Consider the following 24486-nt stretch of genomic DNA (forward strand, 5'->3'; position numbering starts at 1 on the left):
GGACGTGTATATTCCTTCGCTACTGATTACTTACCAAGCAAAATAACATCCCACCCAGAAAGGAGTTAACATGAGCATATTGTAAGGCTGTGTCAGCACCTCCCGTCACACAGACATTAGCGCAGTATAAAATCCACCAATTCTGACCAATCCTGCACCACAATGATTGCAGCTTTTAGATTCTAACAAATGTTTGGAAGGAATCTCTGACACTTGGGTGGTGGAGCACACCGGTGGTGGAGATTGTTATACAACACATTGTTTGACAACTAAGGCAAAAAGGCAAAAATGCTTACAGCTGGTTTGAATGGCCACATTCAAAGGCGAGGTAAAAAGCCTACATTTACCTTTTGATAGCTTGTCGTTGACAGTATTTAGAGCATTTAAAAAAAAAAAAAACCTCAGTAGGGTCGGGCCCGGTAAGTACTTGGATGCGAGATGCGCCTGTGGATACGACGTGCTATATTTAGGGGCGACTGTGGCTCAGGTGGTAGAGCAAGTCATCTACAAATCATGAGGTCAGAGGACCAATCCCCGGCTCCTCCATTCCATGTGTCGAAGTATCCTTGGGCAAGATGCTGAATCCCGAGTTGCCCTCGATGCATCCACGTGAGTGTGTGTAATTGTTGGATAAAAGTGTTTAGGCATAGATAAAAGCACTATATAATTGTGTGTGAGATTGGGTAAATGAGACTTGTAATAGAAAGTGCTTTGAGTGCACAAATTGAGGAGAAATTTGCTATTTAAGCAGCAATGCATTCACCATTTACATACATATGTATAAAGATCACTTCCTGTTCCTGTTTCGGAGCACAGTGTTTTGCTGTCTGTTAGCTGTTATATCTGTATAACTCGATTTATCTGGATAATAACATATTTTAGTGTAATCTTCACCTACTTTAAATAGCATACTCTTTGCTGAATCACCTGTATTCACATTACTCACTTTATTTGTTTTTAGAAATTCGCTAGCTTAGCTCAGCTAGTAGCTTAGCCCTTAGCCGCCTCACTACCAGCATGGCTTCTTCTCCTGTCTCTCCTGCACTTTCCTGCTCTGGATGTCACATGTTTAGTTACTCCTCGGCCTCCTTTAGCAGTAACGGTACTTGTAATAAATGTAGTCTGTTTGTAGCTCTGGAGGCCAGGCTTTCTGAATTGGAGACGCGGCTCCGCACCCTGGAAAATCCTACATCTAGCCAGGCCCCTGTAGCGGGTGCGGACCATGGTAGCTTAGCCGCCGTTAGCTCCCCCCCCGCAGATCCCGCGCAGCAGGGAAAACCGGCCGGCTGGGTGACGGTGAGGAGGAAGCGTAGTCATAAGCCGAAGCCCCGGGTACACCACCAACCTGTTCACGTCTCTAACCGTTTTTCTCCACTCGGCGACACACCCGCCGAGGAACAAACTCTGGTTATTGGCGACTCTGTTTTGAGAAACGTGAAGCTAGAGACACCGGCGACCATAGTCAAATGTCTTCCAGGGGCCAGAGCAGGCGACATTCATGGAAATTTGAAACTGCTGGCTAAGGCTAATCGTAGATTTGGTAAGATCGTTATTCACGTCGGCAGTAATGACACCCGGTTACGCCAATCGGAGGTCACTAAAATTAATATTGACTCGGTGTGTAACTTTGCAAAAACAATGTTTTCTCTGGGCCCCTCCCCAATCAGACCAGGAGCCACATGTTTAGCCGCATGTGCTCCTTGAATCGCTGGCTGTCTGAGTGGTGCCCAAAAAACGACGTGGGCTTCATAGATAACTGGCAAAGTTTCTGGGGAAAACCTGGTCTTGTTAGGAGAGACGGCATCCATCCCACTTTGGATGGAGCAGCTCTCATTTCTAGAAATCTGGCCAAATTTATTAACCCTCCTAAAAACTGACTACCCAGGGTTGAGCCCAGGAAGCAGAGTTGCAGTCTTACACGCCTCTCTGCAGCTTCTCTCCTCCTGCCATCCCCCCAAAACCCCATCCCCATAGAGTCGGTGCCTGCTCCCAGACCACCAAAAACCAAAGCTAAAATCAGCAAAAAGCTATTTAAGCATAAAAATTCAAAAACAATAAATAATACAGCTTCATCAACTGCACCAAAGAATAAAACAATTAAATGTGGATTGTTAAACATTAGGTCTCTCTCTTCCAAGTCCCTATTAGTAAATGATTTAATAATTGATCAACGTATTGATTTATTCTGCCTTACAGAAACCTGGTTACAGCAGGATGAATATGTTAGTTTAAATGAATCAACACCCCCGAGTCACAGTAACTGTCAGAATGCTCGAAGCACAGGTCGAGGGGGAGGATTAGCTGCAATCTTCAATTCCAGCTTATTAATTAATCAGAGACCCAGACAAAGTTTTCATTCTTTTGAAAGCCTGACTCTTAGTCTTGTCCATCCTAATTGGGAAAATCAAAAACCTGTTTTATTTGTTCTTATCTATCGTCCACCTGGTCCCTACTCAGAGTTTCTGTCTGATTTCTCAGACTTTTTATCTGATTTAGTGCTCAGTTCAGATAAAATAATTATAGTGGGTGATTTCAACATCCATGTAGATGCTGAGAATGACAGCCTCAACACTGCATTTAATCTATTGTTAGATTCAATTGGCTTCTCTCAAAATGTAACGGAGCCCACCCACCACTTTAATCATACTCTGGCTCTTGTCCTGACTTATGGCATAGAAACTGAAGACTTAACAGTATTCCCTGAAAGCCCCCTCCTGTCTGATCATTTCTTAGTAACATTTACATTTACTTTAATGGATTACACAGCAGTGGGGAATAAGTTTTATTACAGTAGAAGTCTTTCTGAAAGTGCTGTAACTAAGTTTAAGGATCTAATTCCTTCATTGTTATGCTCTTCAGTGCCATGTGCCAACACAGTGCAGAGCAGCTACCTAAACTCTGCTCCCAGTGAGGTTGATTATCTCGTCAATAGTTTTACATCCTCACTGCGTATAACTTTGGATACTGTGGCTCCTCTGAAAAGGAAAGCTTCAAATCAGAAGTGCCTGACTCCGTGGTATAATTCACAAACGCACAGCTTAAAGCAGATAACCCGAAAGCTGGAGAGGGAATGGCGTCTCACTAAATTAGAAGATGCTCATTTAGCCTGGAAAAAGAGTTTGTTGCTCTATAAAAAAGCCCTCCGTAAAGCGAGGACATCTTACTATTCATCATAAATTGAAGAAAATAAGAACAACCCCAGGTTTCTTTTCAGCACTGTAGCCAGGCTGACAAAGAGTCAGAGCTCTGTAGAGCCGAGTATTCCTTTCACGTTAACTAGTAGTGACTTCATGGATTTCTTTACAAATAAAATTTTAGACATTCGAAAAAAAATTATTCATAACCATCTCAAAGATTATTCTTCATGTTCGGCTGTTTTCAGCACTGCTGGTATTTGTTTAGACTCTTTTGCTCCAGTTGATCTTTCAGAGTTAACTTCAATAGTTACTTCCTCCAAACCAGCAACATGTTTGTTAGATCCCATTCCTACTAGACTGTTCAAAGAAGTCTTTCCAATTATTGATGCTTCAATCTTAAAAATGATCAATCAGTCTTTATTAGTTGGCTATGTACCACAGACCTTCAAGGTGGCTGTAATTAAACCTCTGCTTAAAAAGCAATCACTTGACCCAGCTGTCTTAGCTAATTATAGGCCAATCTCCAACCTTCCTTTTCTCTCAAAGATTCTTGAAAGAGTAGTTGTAAAACAGCTAACTGATCATCTGCAGAGGAACGGTTTATTTGAAGAGTTTCAGTCAGGTTTCAGAATTCATCACAGTACAGAAACAGCATTAGTGAAGGTTACAAATGATCTTCTTAGAGCCTCTGACAGTGGACTCATCTCTGTTCTTGTCCTGTTGGACCTCAGTGCAGCTTTTGATACTGTTGACCATAACATTTTATTACAGAGATTAGAGCTTGCTATAGGTATTAAAGGTACTGCACTGCAGTGGTTTGAATCATATTTATCTCATAGACTCCAATTTGTTCATGTAAATGGGGAGTCTTCTTCAGACAGTAAGGTTAATTATGGAGTTCCACAGGGTTCTGTGCTAGGACCAATTTTATTTACATTATACATGCTTCCCTTAGGCAGTATTATTAGAAAGCACTGCATCAATTTTCATTGTTATGCAGATGATACTCAGCTTTACCTATCAATGAAGCCAGATGACACACATCAATTAGTTAAACTGCAGGAATGTCTTAAAGATATTAAGGCCTGGATGACCTCTAATTTCCTGCTTCTAAATTCAGATAAAACTGAAATTCTTGTTCTCGGCCCCACAAATCTTAGAAACATGGTGTCTAACCAGATACTTACTCTGGATGGCATTACTTTGGCCTCCAGTAACACTGTGAGAAAACTTGGAGTCATTTTTGACCAGGATATGTCCTTCAATGCACATATTAAACAAATATGTAGGACCGCTTTTTTGCATTTGCGCAATATTTCTAAAATTAGAAACATCCTTTCTCAGAGTGATGCTGAAAAGCTCATTCATGCATTTATTACTTCTAGGCTGGATTATTGTAATTCATTATTATCAGGCTGTCCTAAAAGCTCCCTGAAAAGCCTTCAGCTGATCCAAAATGCTGCAGCTAGAGTACTGACAGGGACTAGAAAGAGAGAGCATATTTCTCCCATATTGGCTTCTCTTCATTGGCTCCCTGTTAAATCTAGAATAGAATTTAAAATTCTTCTCCTCACATACAAGGTCTTGAATAATCAGGCACCATCTTATCTCAAAGACCTCATAGTACCATATCACCCCAACAGAGCACTTCGCTCTCAGACTCCTGGCTTACTTGTGGTTCCTAGGATACTTAAGAGTAGAATGGGAGGCAGAGCCTTCAGCTTTCAGGCGCCTCTTCTGTGGAACCAGCTTCCAGCTTGGATTCGGGAGACAGACACCCTCTCTATTTTTAAGATTAGGCTTAAACCTTTCCTTTATGATAAAGCTTATAGTTAGGGCTGGATCAGGTGACCCTGAACCATCCCTTAGTTATGCTGCTATAGGCCTAGTCTGCTGGGGGGTTCACATAATGCACTGTTTCTCATTCACCTTATTTACTTTGTTTATACTCCACTCTGCATTTAATCATTAATTGATATTAATCTCTGGCTCTCTTCCACAGCATGTCTTTCTCTCCCCTCAGCCCAACCGGTCGCGGCAGATGACTGCCCCTCCCTGAGCCTGGTTCTGCTGGAGGCTTCTTCCTGTTAAAAGGGAGTTTTTCCTTTCCACTGTCGCCAAGTGCTTGCTCATAGGGGGTCGTTTTGACTGTTGGGTTTTCTCTGTATTATTGTAGGGTCTTTACCCACAATACAAAGCGCCTTGAGGCGCCAGTTTGTTGTGATTTGAATTGAATTGAAAGAGAAAATAGCCGATGCAAATATTAAAACAAACAAAGTAGAATGGGATGTTCAAATTCCTGCATCATGTTCATTACTACACTGAATGTAGTCAATCCTTGTCAAGTCAGGGGACCTCCTGTGCCTTGAACAGAAGTATATGCATACTGCTCTGTTTCACAGCCAGCTTATTTAGGCCGTTGATTTGTCACAAGTTTCCCAATAGTTCAAAATCTAATTATAGATATTAATACAGTAAACTCAGGCCAAGTTTACTTTCATCTTTATATATGTGTTCCACCTGGGGGTCATCTAGACCTTACTGGGCAGGTACGCCATTCGCCGCATGATCAATACACCATTAAAGTTCAAAAGATGGATAGTCACAGATGGAAATGCCTGCTGAGGCCAAACTCAAATCAGGCATGTGTAAAGTTTCTGATGAATGTCTGAAGTATTTCTTCTGAGTGGCAGACCAGTGAAGCATTGTCAGCATACAGGAGTTCCCTGATTAGGGTCCAGTGAACTTTGGCCTTTGGCTGGTATTGCTACAGATCAATTAGTTAAAAGATACAGGCAAACTGTATCCTCTGTGGAGGACATCTAGAAGAAATAAAATGTTACTGGGGTGGATGTACAACCTCATTCACCTCACAGTTAGTCATGAAAGTCTGTGAGAACAGGGAGCATTGCTCTTAAGGTACCCTTCAAATTTTAGTACAACATAATCACCCCATAAGACCTGGCAGAAAGCCAATGCACTGATAGAGCATGAAAACACTTATGCTGACAAGGTTAAAGGCCTCAGATCAATTAAAGGGCAAAGTAAAATAGCCTTCCGTCCGCTGTGGCTTGTCTTTAGAGTTTGTTCATTTGTAACCAGAATTTCATTAATCCAATTAATGTGATTCTCTAACTGCACTAACTGATAATTGATGATTAATCTGGTAAATAACCTTCATAACTTTGCCAACTATTTATTTTTATACGTAAACTGACTGTGCTGTCACACAAAAATCTTGCATTCTCCTCCTTTTTCTTCGAGCACCAAAAAGGGGCTATTGACTAAGAATAAGGTCATGCTTATTGAGCTTAGTCTCTTTTCTGGAGTTCAGCAGAATGTGAAACAACTCCATCTATCCACAATCACTTTCCTTTGATATATATATATATATATATATATATATATATATATATATATATATATATATATATATATATATATATATATATATATATATATATATATATATATATATATATATATATATATATTGACATTCTCAGCAATCAGGGCAGTAAATTCTCACCTACAAAGTATACAATTTTGTTAGTGTCCACTCCATTCCACTCACACAAAGAAAGATGAGCACAGAACAACCTACTAGCTGTCCAGAAGATGCCATATGAGAACTGAGTGAGAACAGCTTACATTTGTTACATAAAGCTCTAGATTTGCTTAACTCAACACAACCCTCAGCCTAACCAAAGAAGAACTGAAACTGCATTGATTTTTTTTTTTCTCCCCACTCATCAAAAGAAAGTGCAAAGGTTGCCAGTAAAGATTTGGCCAGTTACTGGACTTCACTCAGGAATTTGTGGTTTGAGATAGCTTGAGGTTATGGCATACAAAAGGGGTTAAAAATTATTCCCATGCTGGGCCAATCCAGACTGCTTTAAAAATTAAAAATATGTGCAGCCTATATATATCTCGGTCAGCTAACAGCCTAACGCTATACCAAAAATGCAAACTTAGCATAAAAAAAAAGAACTTTAACCCTGCTCAGAGTTTAATCATGCACCTTCATTCATTTATCAGGAGACAGCTAAAGTGGACTGTGACGAAGACTGAGGCCATTGTTTCATGATCAATGATTGTTTTTGTTTTTTTTAAGGGTGAAAGAATTTGCACTCTATACCCATACTGCCTCTACAGGGTATTTAACCATTCCTTTCCATTCTTTTTACTCACTCTAAGTACACAGAATGAATAGAAAGTTGAATTATGGTCCGTCTGATGGCAGGAAAATATATCAGCAGTGGTGTGAGGCAGACCTAGCTGTGATGTCAGGGAGACATGGCCACGTGGTGCTAAATGAACAACTGAGTCCACACTGAGCAATAATCATTATCAGCGTGCACACAAACAATTTTACACAAATGGAAAATTTGACCCCGGCACAAAGGAAACCACAGAGAACAAATAAATTTGCACACAGCTTTTTTTTTTTTTTTCCTGCTTTGTCCCTCGAGCATCTTTGTGAGCAAAAGAGAGATTAATATCTGTGGTAAGAGGAGGGTGCTACTGACAGAAAGCACCTTATTGCAGCCAATGCAGGAAAGGGATGAGAACAAGGTTAGCCTGGCCTGGCTAACCTGACAAAAGACAGCAGAGCACTGCAGTAGGAAGCGTAAATGACGATCATCCTGTTTGACCAGAGGAGCATTGCCACTCGGTCAAAAGGAAAGGAAAAATCCATACAGAGAACTAAAGGAACACTGAACCATATTAAATCTCACAATGGCACGATTGTACAAATATCAACCAAATATTTGGTTTTGGCAGTACAAGAGAAAACACTCCTAAGCTCATCTGATGCCCTATTTTTGAACTCTTTCACACAGTATTGGAATTACTCACTGCCCTTACTTTATGTACTTTAATCATATATGCTCTATCTTCAGATGCTTCTTCATTTATATACAGTATGGAGCTCAGTCTGCCTTTGGCGTGCATGTTCAGTAAATGTACAATAAATGTGTATTTAATTTAGTAATGGTGAGAATTTTTTCTGAAGGATCACAGCAGAACCAAACTAACAGACTGTAATGCATATTACTGTAACAATAACTGGTTAAGCCCTTGCTTGGTTACTCTTTATGGAAATGATGTAATAACTAACACACTAACACTACAGGAGGTTAGATTTTAACTTTAATAGGCTGAAAAACATGTACAACCAGTAATAAACATGAGCTGAAGAGAGCCAAGATACAATTCATCATCACACGGTATACACTTCCCCGTTCTGTCTTTCGAGAAGATTGTAAACTTCCAGTTGCACCTGTGTACATAATAGCTACACATGCAAGCCCAGTGCATGTACCAAAAAAAAAAAAAAAAAAAAAAGTGACAGCAAACACCATCCACACAGTCAGTAGTCTCTCTGGGCACATCAACAGCAATATTGCCATACTGATGAAAATAAAAGCAAAGCCCTTTTTCCCCAAAGAAGCCATTGCTGCTGAAATTATTAGTTAAACAAAATCCAAGTCTTATGGGACAACACAATGTATGCAGTGCACATTTTATCTAAGAGCAAATATAAAATATCTTAGAAACCAGTTGCTATGTCAGCAAAGGATGTAGTTATTATTGGCACTTTGTGGTAAATCCTAATGGAACATTTCTGAAATCCAATTTCAGCTGGAACTAATACTACACCGTAGATTTTTTTTACATAAGCTATACTAATTCACTCATGTCACCTAACAAAGTGTGGGTTTTTTGCATGTAATCCAGTGAGGTTGTAACCATTTTTATATGAATCATATACTAGATCTCGCAGTCTCAGCTAAAGTGAACACCTCAGGGTGAGTTTAGGATTGATATGTTCAACAGCACCATCTATAACCATCATCAAAAACACCAAAATGAGGGAATCTCTTTTTGGAAAAATGGTGCTCCATCCTTCTGATAGAGAATCAATGCCGTAGTGCATGTGTGAATTTACTCTTGCAGCACATGGTGGCCCAAAACCTTACAGACAAATTGTGCTCATTTTTCTTAATCTAGCACATCAAGCTAACAAACAATCCACTGCCTCTTAAAAAAAAAAAAAAAAACTACACTAGCTAACAACTGTGAGTTCTACCACACTAACCTTTATCAAAAGTAACTTATGTACAATCTCTTCACACACACACAGCAGTCGTGAACATTTATGTGAAAGGTGACAGAGAGAAAAGTCATGACACTCTAGATTACAACATGGCCAGTAAGCGAAAAACACATCTGCGATTTTTCTCCATCGCTTTGTGTTTTCTTCCTGCCTCATAAGGCTTCTGTCTGTCTCTCTCACACACACCCATGACATGTATAGGCATGCAACTGATTCAGACACAGAAAGTGAGCACGCACTCTTCTTAAGATGAGCTTAGCGCAAACTAATCCTTCCTCCAACCTCCATTAGCAGCTGATAACAGTAAGATGAAAAACATTAAGCTAATGTGTATGGACATATATGCAAATGGATTTAATCTGGCAGTGATTTTTACAGAGAGAAACTTTACTTTAACTCATAAATCTTTCACACAGTCATAAGGCCTGTGGACTACTGCCCTAGATCAGGATCACTCTGTCTCAAGCTGATCACAGAATTCCCCACCAGTCTGTGCAGTCTGCTACCATGACTCAGCAAGAGCTGAAGTGTATTTGTAAGGGGATGGGGTGGGGGGGGTGGAAACTGTGAGCCTGGGGTAAGGGAGGGGTTTGGTGTTTACTGTAAAAATGCATTAGTGAGCAGCACCACAATGCTATAAGCACAATGAGCCCTGTGCCCTGATGCTAAAAAGACTAGCTTACACTGATGGAGCACTGAGGTATAAATAGCAGCGCTGCATCAGATGACTTTCTATAGCCATCGGCCCTTCTTTTGTGCTCTTATACTTTGGATCAGTGAAGTAGAGACATGCATCAGCTTGGTTTATATATGACAGAGCTTAACGTTAATATACAAAACACTTCACTTGTGGTAGTGCTGTAATTGTATCACACTGCCTCCTAGTAAAGCACTCTTCAGATGTGAAAAATGCTTCTCTAACAGCTGTGCAACATCCACAAGTCTCTCCATCTTCATGATCAGTTTATTTATTTATTTTTAAATCGCAGCCTGGTCCCATTTCCACCACCTGCCCATATCCACCCCACTAGAAAATCTCCTTTTTAATTTATTGTGTTTCTTTTGTGAGACAGTTAGGAGATATAGCTGTCACACTGCATCAGCCATGTTGGGCCCTGCAGTGGGCCCGAGTTTGACTGGGTGTCCTAGCACAACAAACAAGTTATGCATCAGTTGCTCCAGTCTTAGAAAAGTCAAACACCAATAGATTTCCTGAATGATGCATTCTATTAACTGCATCACCATACAGTACTAGCTATATGACTATGATTAAAAGTTTCAAATTAAATAGAAAGAAATTATCATAATATTTTTCTAGATTGAAATTATTGCACATGATGTGCATATAATGAGACTTAATAGCACATGGATGGGTAAGAAATGGGGGATTAGTGCAATGTCTCCATTGCAAACACAGCTGAACCTGGGATTTGACTCTGGCTTCCCTTTGAAAGCAGGGTAAAACAAAGCAAACCACAAACGAAGGTCATGTGGTTTACAGTGTTGCATGTGATAGGACTGAGCGTCGACTACAATGAATTTTACCCTCTTCTAAACTTTTAGTCAGCAGCCCACTTTCTTGCAAAGGTAACAGATATTCTTAACAGAAATGAAATGATTGATTCTCTCCAGTAACAGATTACTGTGTCCCTCCTCTTTGCAGCTGTAGAGTAGTTTTGTCAATACAGAGTGACTGCAGGGCAAATATCATGTGACGGGGGCCACACGTGATTAGAAATCAGGGTGGCGGTATGTCAACACAAAACATGCACAAAGATCAAACATAAATTTATCCAGTTAATCCCTGCTCGACTTGAGTGTACTACATGCTACAGTACAGCAAGATGATTAAGTACTGTAGTACAAAAGCATAATCATAATCATATTACAAGTTACACGTTCTTTAACAAAAACAATGAAGCAATTTCTGTAGGATTTTTTTTCATGAGTACAGACTGAAATTGGAAACCCTGCACCAACAAGGAAGGATAATATCTCAGTCAGTGGGTGACTGTTGTTTGGGTTTTACTGCTCATTTTTGTATGTAAATGTGGAACAAGTAATTTTAATTCTAATGACACCCTGAAGCAAGTAACTGAGAAGATCCTGTGTTTACAGTTAATGCAAATGGATCAACATCAGTGGTTGGGTTATCAGGATGCATTCTTAGGCCTGGGAATTTATAAGGACCTGAAGACTGCAGGGCTTTCACAGGATGAACTAAACTACCTCTAGGGTCTGTTTCCTATAAAGTTATAGAGACTGTAAACCTAATGTTTTATATATATTGCTCAAAAACAATGAAAGGAAAACTGAAAACACATCGGATCTCAATGGGAATTTCATTAACACCAGTTTAATTGAATTGATGGTATACTCTGATTAAAAAGTGTTCCTTTCATTTTTTTTGAGCAGTGTATTATTAGCAAATACTAGAGCCACTGTTCAACCAAACAAGCTCTAGTATTTGTTAACCTCTCATAAGTAAGAAGGAACACATAAAATAACAGATTTTTGTCAACCTTACTTACTTTGCCATCACTGTGATATAGATTGCAAAAAAAAAAAAGTTAATTGGACTAAAAAAAGAAAAAGTACTGAAAGAATACTGAGAACAAAGAGTCAAATTGCTAGCAGTAACTGGACTAATTTGTGTACCTATTTTATGGCATAGGTTATTTGGAATGTACACTGCTGCTACCTCTTATTGTGCAACTGCAAAAAATATATATAATTTCCTTTCTATACATCAGAATGTTTTTCCATAAAGAAGCATATAACTAATTTCCATAAACTTTGTTTGAAATGTACAATACTGCAATGAAGCCTTTGAAACAATGCCATTTCTATTTACCATTGATTAACTCAAATATTTAATGTTTTAATGTCTGTATTCTGCATTCAAATGATAAAAGAAAAACAAAAAAACAAAAACAAAAAAAGTTGACCCACTCCCTCTTACTGGGCTCCAACCACCCTGCTGAGAGCTACTAAACCACAAACTTTAGCATAAGTTGAAAACAATGAATGTAAATGTCAGGTTAATTTAAATTTGATTCAACTCCCACCCTTTGCTTCTTTCAGTCCCACAATTGTGCTGCGAGCAGATTAAAAAAAAAAAAAAAAACAGTCCCACCATCATGGGTGTGCTGTAAAGCTTTTCAAGGTATGCAGTGTGGATTAAATTAGAATGACAAGGACGCTGAGGGCCCCTTCCCTCATCATCTCATCCTTGCTCCCTCCCTCTTGTCCTCCCCTTTCGCTTTCCTCTGCACTGGTCAATTACTGCAGCCAAAGAGGCTCTTAAGGATCCACCGCTGAGCCCAGAACGTTCATCAACTGCAGCACCAATTACCAGGATGCAACACAGCACAACATTTTCACAAAACTATTACTTTACCGTTCAGATACAAGGTCACATTAAGAGAGATGATTCATCTCCAGAAACATTACAGTCTCTACAGACTCATCCTGCAATAATGGCAAAAATTGCAGTGAAGACAACGCCCCCCCCCCACCCCCCCCCGTATTAGATTATTGATTAGATGTAACAAGGATTAAAATCTCAGGGAAAAAAACATGGTGGTGCATCTAAATGAAAATGAAAGAGTTCAATTTAAAGCTAAGCAGGCTGGTAGTTTGTAAGTAATGAGAATTAATGTCAGCACAGGCATTCAGTTTAATAAATGTTAAGAGGTTAGTGCAACATAATTACTCTTCTTCCAGCTGATTGCTACCCCCAGCAAGAGACTAGAATTAAAGTGGAATAGCTTTTTGTGTAGGTATGCAATTTAGTTAGTAAAAACACTAACAGTGTAGCACACAAAAAAATAAGAGGAAGTAGACACACACACAGAAGCAAATATGTATATGTATGATGCACATTAAGTAAACATACATCATTCACAGTCCCAACAAGCAACTCTGACCTTGATGAACTTGCTCATACTTCCTACGCAAGCAGCCAAGCTGAAAACAGACCAGTCTGACTAAACTACCAAGATCTACCAAGTAACTAATATGTCATTTATTCCATTCCAAATGACTAATTTCTGCAATGCTGATGTGGTCATTTATTATCAGTATGGAGACAGGGAGCCCACACATTACCAATTATGTATGTTGGTCCAATCATAGTCTAGCAACAGTAACAAGGAATGGCACATTTTGATTTCTGAACAAGCTATGTTGCTTGCATTGGACTCCAAGAAAACTGCTGAGTTTTCTAATGCTGTTTACATGAGTTTTCAGTGTTCTGTCTTTTTTTTTTTAAAGTTTCCAAAACCAAGAACAAGAACTATGAATACACTGTGTGTTTGTTTACCTTTTCATATGCTGTGAACATGAACAGATGTTGCTAATTAAATACATTAACAAACACGACCACCTCTATAAAAGCAAATGTTTTGGCAGTTTGCTGGTCTGGAGCATTCAGGTGTGTGTATGCCACAGCCTTTTCAGAAGTGGATGTCCCAGCTAATTCATCCCAAGCTCAGACTGTGTACTACTCAGAGAAACTGCAAAAGGTCCACAGAGTATGAGCTACATCTCTGATTCTACAGGCTTAGGTTAGCATCTTAAATAATGAAGCTCATGACAGTACAATTAGAAAAATACTGAACAAATATGGCTTATTTTGAAGGGTTGTCAGGAGAAAGCCTCTTCTCTCTGAAAAGAACACGACAGCATGGCTTAGGTTTGCAAAGCCGCATCTGAACAAACCACAAGACTTCTGGAACAATGTCCTTTGGATAGATAAGACCAAAGTGGCCAATGTTTGGCCATAATACACAGTGCCATGTCTGGCAAAATGCAAACGCAGCATATCAGCACTACTACCTCATACTAACTTCCAAGCATGGTGATGGAGGGATGATGATTTGGGCTTGTTTTGCAGCCAAAGGACCTGGGCACCTTGCAGTCATTGTGTCGACCATGAGCTCTTCTGTATACCAAGATATTCTAGAGTCAAATGTGACACCACTTGCCTGACAGCAGATGGCCAAAACTGAGTAATTTACTAATATGTGAGTACACAAAATTACCATCAGATTGATGAAATGTGAAACACTGGCCAATTTGGTTCTTACCACCATGTATATGTTAGTATATCATGGTGGTAAGAACCAAATTGGCCAGAAAGTGGCGATGATGTTGTAAGTGAGAAGCCTGAAACTCTAAGGCAAGAAAACAGGACTGACTTAAAAAAGTGAAATAATTGTATACAAAGAGGAAACCAAAAAAGGCACGGCTTTCCAAAGAGTTTCCATGCAAGTGATGATGGTTAAAATCAAGGCTCAAGCTGAAATAACGGAGATTTCAAAGTTGAGACCTCAGTCCAACAGAAATGCTGTGGCAGGATCTTAAGACAGCTGAGCAAAAAACAAAATGCCTGCAAACCTCAATGAACTGAACCAATGCAATAAAGAAGAGTGGGTCAAAATTCCTCCACAATCATATGAGAAACTTATAAAATCATACTGAAACCACCTACTGCAATTTATTGCTGCTAAAGGTGATTCTACAAGCTACAGAATCATGGGGTGTACTTTCACAGGACTGCAGAGTCCTATGAAAACTTTCTCTTGCATGACTGTATGTAGCCATTATGTGAATATTTAAACAGCTGTATGAAATTCTTATGAAAAAAAAAGCAAACTGGAGGCTGGCACTTTACAAAGAGTAAGCTAGCTAATTCACAAGCTAGTTACAAATAAGAGCTTCTAACATGTAACAAAACTGTTCTGGGAAACCTTCCCTTGTTTTCTTTTATGTAAAACAATCATCTTGGCAAGTACCTGAGGGTAAAGGTGTTTGACAGACAAAACCTTGGGGCTTTTAGTAGGGAGTTACTGAATTACTTACTGAGGACGTAGAGAGAAAGGGTGATTCCTGCCAGGCAAAAGCCCTCAAAGAAACGCAAGGTGCTGAACATCGGGACGTTGACAGAGAAGGCCACAGACAACCCAAACACCAACATGAACAGTACTGATATGATCAGCACTGGGTGGCGGCCAAACCTGCAAAGTAAGTTAAGCGCAAAAATGATACTTGTAACATGTATAAAATCCCATTTTATTTGGCATTATTGCTCAGTAAAGGATGGTGGGGAAAATCTTACCAGTCAGTAAGTATTCCAAACACCAGGTATCCAAAGATGGACCCGACTAACAGAGAGAACTTTGCAATATGGACTTTCCATGCTGAGTCACACACCAGACTCCACTGCAGAGACAAATAAACACAGGTATTAGTTTCAAGAAAATGATGCTGGGTAGATAATGTGGAGGCAAAAGATCAATATTATCTTTTGAGGATAGTGCATTTTCATCTGTTGATTAACATTCACTTGTAAGTCTGTCTGATTTCTTGAGCAATATCATCACTCATAACTCTCTGATATGTGAGAAGAATATATCCTGCAACAGATGAGCTTCTTGGCATTTAGTGTATAGCAACACGTACACAATATCCCTATCTTTCCTTTGTTATTTAGTCCAGACAAGTTATTGATCTTTAGGTTCAATGATACTGCCAAACAGAGCATCTCTTACCAAATTTGATATTTTTGATTTTCGGTTAATGAAGTTTTACAGTTATATAGTTTAATTAATTAATTAATTAATCAAGATATATTGGGCGTTTTCCTCACATAAGCAAACATTTTCTTATTACATCATTTATTTTTGCTTCTCTGAATGCTGTCAAGCTTTATTACAATGGTTCTACCTTTACTCACTTGGTGACTGAAACCCTACAAAATCTATATTCCCAGATTACAACTGAAATGTGCCTTTGACTTGTCTTGTCATGTAAGTACACCCTCAGTTTTTCTCTCCAACAGCAGTGCTATGTTGTGACAAACAGACCTAACACTAAATAGATGCATGATAGTGATGACAGTTCAGATTTGAACTTATAGTTTTGACCATCACTAGCATTATATGATTATGCCTCTTAGGAATGGGTAAAAGACTGAATGATCTTAACCTCAGGACAGCCTCTTCTATACACTAAACCCTCTCACTATAAACAAATACAGTTTCTAAATGGAGGTAGAGTACAGAACAGTACAAAAGTCTTGCCTAATTTCTTCATATTTTGGCAGCATTTTTTAAACATGTGCAAACATAAATGGAAATACAGTATATAAGGCAAAGTCATCTTTATTCTTCAACACAGCCTGTACTCTCTCATACAAGCTTTCTGTAATTTCAGGGCTTCTTGAAGGGCATTCAGAGCTATTCTTTGGATCTTGGCTATGTTTCATTCTCTGTGAAGATGCTCCTACACTGTTTTAAAATCTTGAGATCTGGGTAGGCCAATCCATGACTGAATGTACAGCATTTTTCTATCCAGGTATGCTTTTACTGCATTGGCAACATGTTTGGGATCATTGCCGTTGCCAGTCAGACACGTTCCAGATGGTATTGCATGGTGAATCAAGATCTGGTGGTGCTTTTCTGCTTGAATAATTTCATCAGTTTTGACAAGATCCCCAACACCAGTGGCTGAAATGCAGCCCCAAACCATGACAGAGCCTCCACCGTGTTTTACAGATGGCTGTAGACACTCACAGTTGTATCTCTCTCCTGACCCCCTCTGTACATATTGACAATGATTTGAAGCAAACGTTTTTGAATTTGGAATTATCATTTCATAAAACCGTCCATCCATCCATCCATTTTCTTTTGCTTATCTGGGTCCAGATCGTGGGAGCAGCAGCCTAAGCAGGGAAGCCGAGACCTCCATCTACCCAGCCACCTCTACCAGCTCATCCATAAGACCGTGTGCCAGTGATTTTCCAATTCTTGTGTAAATTGTGTAAGACTTTTTTTGCTTTTTTAAGGCATGCCACTTCTTCTTTTGTCCTTGACTGGCCCAGTTTCCTCAAATTTACATAAAGAAATGAAGAGTAGCTCAATACATTTGCAAAATACATTATATTTTATATTATATTTTATTTTTATATTTTTTTAGCACATCTACCTTATGCTGAAGTACAAAGTCAAGTTAGCAAAGGTTGTTTGTTCATTTTTACTTTTTTTTTTCTTTTTTGGGGGGGCGGGGGGGTGGGGTGGGGGTGGTGTTCTGAGGGGTCATCATGTTCTCCCATAAACTCTACCATGGTGAGCTGTTCAGAACGGAATGCCCCAGGAATTACACAGTCACCAAGGTGTCACATGGTTCACGCATGCCACTCATACATGGTTTCAGTATCAATGTCAGAAAAAGACAGAGAAAAACAAGTTCCTTTTGCGCAACCACAAGACAGACAGCAAAGACTGTAATAAAAACAGAAACTGGAAGCTGGAGAGACTAACAATTAAACTCAGAGGCCAGAATGACACATATCAGCACAGCTGGGAGGGTGGTGACTGAGCAGAAGAGAAAAGCGTGGGTGACTATAGGCAGATGACCAATGTTGTAAATTACCAACATCAGCATTCACAAGACACATGTGACAGACAAAGCAGCAGTGTCTCACCAGTGTTAAAGACAGTTAATATGTTAATGGCACACCATTAATCTGCTTTACTGCTTTACTTAAAAGCACTATCCAGTTTTCCATGTCATCTTTCCTAGTCACTTTTCATTAACATTAATGGTAACCAAAGTTTTGGAAAAGAGAAAAGCAGAACAGAGAACCCCCAAAAACTACAAAAAGCACACCTTAGATATTTTGCTCTACATGTTCTTAATGTACTGTTTTATGCAGCTTTTATAAATGTGGTCAACCCAGTCTAGAATATCAGTTTATTATAAAGGTTGAAATTAACAAAAATAATCAAGCATACCAGTCACAATAATTAAAGCAAATTAAATGACTAATCAATGAAGCTCACCCTGCTATCTGCTCCTATTTTCACTTTAATCCTTGCCTTTATTAGCGCCTTTATCATCTCTGAAAACAGCCCAGAAATTAATCAGTGATAATTCTAAAGGCTGGTAATAGAGAAACACTCAACACTCAATATGTGGACACATCCACTGCAGACACAGTTACACAACCATGAAACCGCTTTGATCATTTGAATAGAACATACTAGCTTTATTTATTGAGCATTTTTCTAAAAATTGATTGTAATTACTTCACACGAGGCAGCAACTTTGTCAAAAGCAACAACATTCATAATGTGCCTGCAGATTTAATGTAAAGAGAAAAAAAAAAAAAAAACTCAGCAGTTCACACAGTGCGGGGTTGCTGTTCTGCCTATTTAGTTTGCCTGTGGATTTAACAAAATACTGTAAGTCAAAAATATATCTGCATTTTAATGTTATAGCGGAAGAAGGAAAACACAGGTGTAATTTACATGACAGTTTGTCACTTATCAGTTGTATAATGCGTTTGTTTCCAAATAGCACGTCCCTTTGAATTGTGGGACTGCATTATCTCCATTCCTTTCATAAAGTATGTGCCACTGTATCCTATGCTAACAAAGGAAGCACTGAAGCACCTTTCTACAGTAGAAAACATGGCCAGCTGTTATACATACAGATACTTGAGGGTCACTTAACCCAGTTTGGAACCTTGACCGAAAACTGGTTCTTTATCCATGCACACAATCATTACTAGGCATTTTGGAAAAGACATGGAGACACAGAATGACATTAATCCATAGCACAAAATTGGCATCGCTGAAATTTAGATTCACCATCATATGTAACTTGTCAGCTATGCCCCTATGTTTTGTCATTTGATCCCTTCCTGTTGTCTTGCTCATTTTGGAAAGAAGTCAGTGACAGAGTTTGGTTGGATATCCGTGAATCAGTTAGCTGACATTAAATGCAAAACATCAAAGGACTAAGACCTAATCAATCAAAATCTCAAGGAAGTCTTTTGACCTCCCTCAAAAGACTGACCACCAGAGATCAGTCTAGACCATCGAGTCCCAGATGAAGATGCTCAAACACAGCTGCACATTTTTGCACTCGCTGAACTGCACAGCGGTGGGTGGGGGGGTTTCAAAGGCGAGGGAGGGGCCACAAGGGAGGGAAATGAAGGGAACCACAGGGGGAAGGAGGCATAATTATACAACGTAACCACGGAACATACAAAGATATGGAGAGAGATGCAAAAAAGAAGGCAGAGAACACATTTATGGAATAGATAACCAGCTAGGGAGAGAGAAAGAGGGAAAGAAATGCTCAAAAGCAGTTGTGAGGAGACAGCAGAAAACACAGGGAGAGACTGCTGCATAGTTACTGCCTAGCAACAGACCATCACTGAGGTTATCTGACTCTGTCTGCTTCCAAGTGCAAGTTTACCACTGCTGCAGGGTTGAAATCCTATATCGTGGTGGTAGCTAGATCAGTGTATAAATTATTGTAAAAGAAGGGTGAGTTATAGGAAAAAGATATACCTACAGTGCACACACTGTAAATATGTGGGTAAAAGAAGTCAAAAAGGGAACATTACACATGTGGTGTTGGATAAGCAGCCTTAAGGACTTAGCCTGAGGTCAAATTATCAGCGTGACCATGTTTCAAATACTGTTCTCATAGCATCCAGATTATGATAAACACTACACAAGATACCATACCATGTTTGACAAGTTGGCTGATGGCAGTGCTATTTTACTGTGATCAACAGTGACAGATGGTGAAACAACAAACCTTTGCTTCTCAATTTATTATTCATGGCCTCCTGTTGTTGACAGTTAGCACAACTACACATGTGTGTCAACAGTCAGATTTCATATGTACTGAAAACCCAAATTCTATCATACAATCCTAAAAAAACAACAACAAAAAAAAACTTAAACCATAGCAAAGGGTCACAACTTTCACCCCTCCCTGTTACAAAACAACACTTATCAGAAAAGAGCGGCACAGCACACATTCTTGTCACACACACACACGGCGCCTCAGCAGAGTTTTATCATCTGGTCACACAAGCATCTTTCCGCCCAGCTGACACTGTGAGAGGTTGTCATTGTGTGCTGACTGGGTATCTGCAGTGGGGTCATCGCCTTTCGACAGCTGGAGCTATTTCAAAGTGTCCCACACTGATCCAGAGTCTGTGGAAGGAGCCAACCAGCTGGGTAAACAGTATGACTGGACACAGAGCAGAGGGGCCCGCATGGGTGTTCAACTATATTATCATCTTTCAGATCTATGGGTGTGTGGCCTCAAGCTAGAGATACTGTGCCTGGGTGTACCCACCAATGCGTTTAAAACATATCTTCCTTATCACATTCATAGAACACTAACCTATACTATGAGGAGAATAACACAAACATGGCACAGTGTATGAGGGCAGTATGGGCACAGGCATGCACAGCTTAACAATTGTTTGATTAATTAATCTGTCTGCTCCTAACAATTATTCTAATATTCTCAAATATATTTCTCAATTATTTAATCAACTGCGGGGCTGGGTTTTTTTCAATTAACTCACTGATTAAGTGGCTAGCCATTTCAGCTCAGCAATTAGCAGTTTTATAATGAATCATTTAGGTTATTTATTATTTAGAAATGCCAAACTTTGTTGATTTCAGTGTCTGGTTTACAATGCCATTTAGAGAAACACCCAGAGATACTTTTTTTTTTTGACTAAACAAAGTAGTCTAGTTCCAAAGAGGAGAATCCAAGATGTAAATATTAAATCTTAATCAGTCCCTTACTGCCATGTGCACCTGATTATCATGCAAGAACCAAATTGATAAAGCATCAGTAGAGAGGTTAATCTGTCATTTGAAGAGGTTCTCAGGCCACTATTTCAGGCAGCATGTGCAGCTGCTGCCCATCTGAAAGCGAGATGAGTAGGGTAGGTTGCACAGAGACTGCCTCTGAGTAATGGTATATTCTCATTTCAAAGGCTCAGTTCAATTAAGCAGGACCCTGAGGAGAGCTTTGACTCAATTAGGATGGGTCTCCACACTAACCACTTTGGATCCTTCGCCACCACCTTCTTTCTGTGTCACCCTGAGAAAATAAGGTGTGAGCAAGGGATGCTTTACCGTGGATCAAATTTTGAAACGGGCACAGAGTTGACATATCTAGGAGTATTTACATGCTGACCTCCTGCAACATAAAGGATAAGCAGAGCACTGTGGAGTTTGTAAGAGACACTATTGCATCTCGTCAGCGTTGGCACTCTGCCCTGCTTTTTAGGGATTGAGTGTCAGACAGTTGAGCCCAGGCATGTGCAGTTATCCTGTGGCAATCCAAACACTGGGCTAAAAGTCAAGTCATCACTTCCTTCTGGAGTGTCTTATCCTTTCTGTGCTGTGGTGGTGGTAGTGGTGGGGGGGTGGGGGGGGCAGAGGCCTTGGAAGACAGTGTCAAAAGAGACAAGACAAATGACAAGTACAAGAGACAGTTTTGCTTCAATTTTGGCTCCAATTTGGGATTTGCCCGCATGCCATCTGATTCAACTTCTCCTCACCGTGACCTTGTCAGAATATGGACACTGAGAGTTAGAGAAGACAAGCACTGCCAAACACTTTTAGCAACTGGCCAGGCCTGTCACTGATCTGCAGTGGTGGTAGTATCAACATGACATTCTCAGTGTGTGTTCAAAGGCAACACAAATCTTAGCATATACAAGTTGCAATGCCTGCATAAGAGCAGAGCCATGATTGTTTTCACACATCAGCCTTGATATTGAGAAACCTGTTTTTGCTTTAGCCATGAGGAAACTGGCGTGTTCTGATTATTAGCAATTTGGAACACCCCCACCCCACCCCACCCCCAATCGAATTCCTATACATATGACTTGACATGCAGCTGCACTGAGAGAATTCCCTTGTCCATAAAAAAAACAGTTTATCATCCTGGCCTATTATGCAGCCCCAGCCCTCAAATTGCCCTGTGGACAGCAAATGAAATCAAGATTTCATCTGCTCCAGCGCACAGCTAAATTAAAATGCCACAGCTGCATTTTATTTGCTTTATTTTAATAAGGGACATTATCAGTGATAAGCAGATGGACTACTGGCACAACAGAGGAGGCAAGCCGGGTGCAATACAGTGAAGCTTCCAAGCCCAACATTTCCAAAACCCTTAAAAGGTGCAGCAGCTCTGCAACTGTGTCTGAGGTAGTGACTGTACTCAAGGATTTTAAAAAAAACTGAATATTGAACATTTAGATTATTTCTAAGGTTCAACTGCACCCTGTTATAAGAATGAATAAGTTTTGATTTTTTTTTGTTTGTTTTTTTTTTTTTGGAGTGTTTCAACTGTTTTTTGGAAGTACAAAAATAAAAATGTACATCCTCATGTGAATATGCAGGATCTACAGCCGGAGACAAACTGATATAAAAACGTTCCTCCTCCGGCTCACAGTCCAACTACAAAAACTGCAGGCACAGATATTATAATGCAAAGGCCTCACTCCTGAGAGTCACAAACAACCTGAAAGTGTCCAGTATGAGAGCCTTAAGATTATCTCGCTGTTGTTTGGTTAGGGAAGCGATGGGTCGGGTGATGTTTGGTCAGGGATGGGGTTGCATTATTCCAGAGAGTACTGTAATGACCTTTGCTCCAAATCAAATGCTCCCTGTCTACTATATCCATTACGATAACCGGCAAATTCCAGTAGCCCTGGCAGTATGCCCCATGTGGAAATGATGGCTTGTCTCTGTGACAGGTCACCCATTGTGTCAGATGGTGCGATGACTCACTGTCAGTACCATGCATGCCCTCACCTGAATCCTACTACTTTTAGGTCCATCGTGAGCCAGTTCATGGCTCTGTAAAGCCTTACAGAATAGAAATGAAGGTGCTAGACGCCCCAAAGTGGAGAGATGAGTGCAATAATGGAGGCATAACCACAACCACTATCTGGGTGCTTTTAGAAGACAGTCTGACAGAATTTTAACGCGACTGTTTAAGGTGGCGCGTTTTGGTTTTTCCTGCTTTAACTGCAGTCTTAATAAGCGCCTCTTACTAATGTAATATCGATCTTATTAGGATGCATAACAAGTAATGGAAAGGAACCCCATCCTTAAGATGGATAGCTTACCTTAGTAACCACATTCTGCACAAGTCCTGTGTGCATCTCGAATGTCCACTCAGTGCAGTTACACTGCGTGTTGTTCGCGTTATTGTGGACTGTGGAACTTGGACCTATACGCTCATTAGTCAGATTTGCCAAAGGCTGGATACATGTGTTGTTTGGCTGGGCGAGGAGGAAATCATCAGAGTACTGACTGAATCCAATAAATAACGCCGGAATCCATGTCAGCACAATCAGCTGTTTCTGGTACTTCCCAAATGCACCGAGAAATGGCAGAACAGAGCCGTCGATGCGTGTCAGAAGCTCCGGCGACGTGGTTTCGGGTGACACGAAGCCGTTCTCAGGTTGATGGTCCCCCGTTTCGAGCTCCACCACGGCCATCGCGGTTTCCCCTATAGATGCCTCCGATGTGTAGCGAAGCCGGGGCTGCAGTGCTACCCCCTGTCGACTCCACAATGCCTCAGTGGCTTCAGTTCCGGCGGTGAAAGCCGTGCGCAGTCAATCACTGGAATGGAAATAAAGACGCACCTCCGTGTTATCAGGAAGCACTTCCCTCCGTCTGACACCAAAACCCGTGCGGGACTGACTGCAGACCTACGTCCTGAAACAAAAGGCGGATTACAGTGAATTGGGCAATGACAAGGGAAACTACTCCATGCCCGTTTCTGTCGCCTGATTCATACCATTTCTGTAGGTCAGCTGTAACAGCAGAGCCAAAGAACTGCTTCCTGGGGAAGCCACAGGTAACACACCTGCCTATAGAGGATGTGGCTAATCACTTTACCTTAACGTGGCCGCCTGTAACCAATGGTAATACCACTTTCCCTTGCGAGGACAAGTCAGACAATGAATAGTAATGTAATCGCATAGCTTATAATAGGTCTACCCAAAGGAAGAAAAAAAGAGAATTAATACAACTTTTGTCTCAGTAGGGCTATATATTTTACTGCTCTCTCTGTGTTCTTTGCAGTCTATTTATATCTTTATATTATTTAAGGACTGAATATAATAAAGTAGTCTAAACTTTAACCCACGCATATCCCCAGGTAAAAAGAAACTAACAGCAACAACAAAACAGGAATTTCAAAAACATTCCTTACAGGCCATACGATCCTACAAGCTCCCAGAAGCTGCGAGTGACCCTGTCCTAAATTGTGTAGACAAAAGATACACAAGTCATCACGTGCAGTACAAATAAATATTCACATATGAGGAAAAAACAAAATAAGAGTATCTTCTGGGAGGGGGAGGGGCTATCGTGCATT

General features: G+C 40.1%; 1 protein-coding gene across 1 annotated transcript in view; it reads right to left on the reverse strand.

Annotated features, from left to right (window-relative positions):
* The window catches only part of LOC115795419 (solute carrier family 22 member 23-like), a 48947-nt gene extending 24554 nt beyond the window's left edge, over positions 1 to 24393 (reverse strand). The window contains exons 1-4 of the mRNA XM_030751315.1: positions 24322 to 24393; positions 23228 to 23822; positions 15380 to 15483; positions 15124 to 15278 (exon numbers count right to left, since the gene is read on the reverse strand). Coding sequence (XP_030607175.1) covers positions 15124 to 15278; positions 15380 to 15483; positions 23228 to 23602 — 634 coding nt within the window. The 5' untranslated portion in view covers positions 23603 to 23822; positions 24322 to 24393. The remainder of the gene's footprint in view (positions 1 to 15123; positions 15279 to 15379; positions 15484 to 23227; positions 23823 to 24321) is intronic.
* Between the last annotated feature and the right edge of the window lie 93 nt (positions 24394 to 24486).

Source organism: Archocentrus centrarchus, chromosome 17, assembly GCF_007364275.1.
Source record: "Archocentrus centrarchus isolate MPI-CPG fArcCen1 chromosome 17, fArcCen1, whole genome shotgun sequence".
Lineage (NCBI taxonomy): Eukaryota > Metazoa > Chordata > Actinopteri > Cichliformes > Cichlidae > Archocentrus > Archocentrus centrarchus.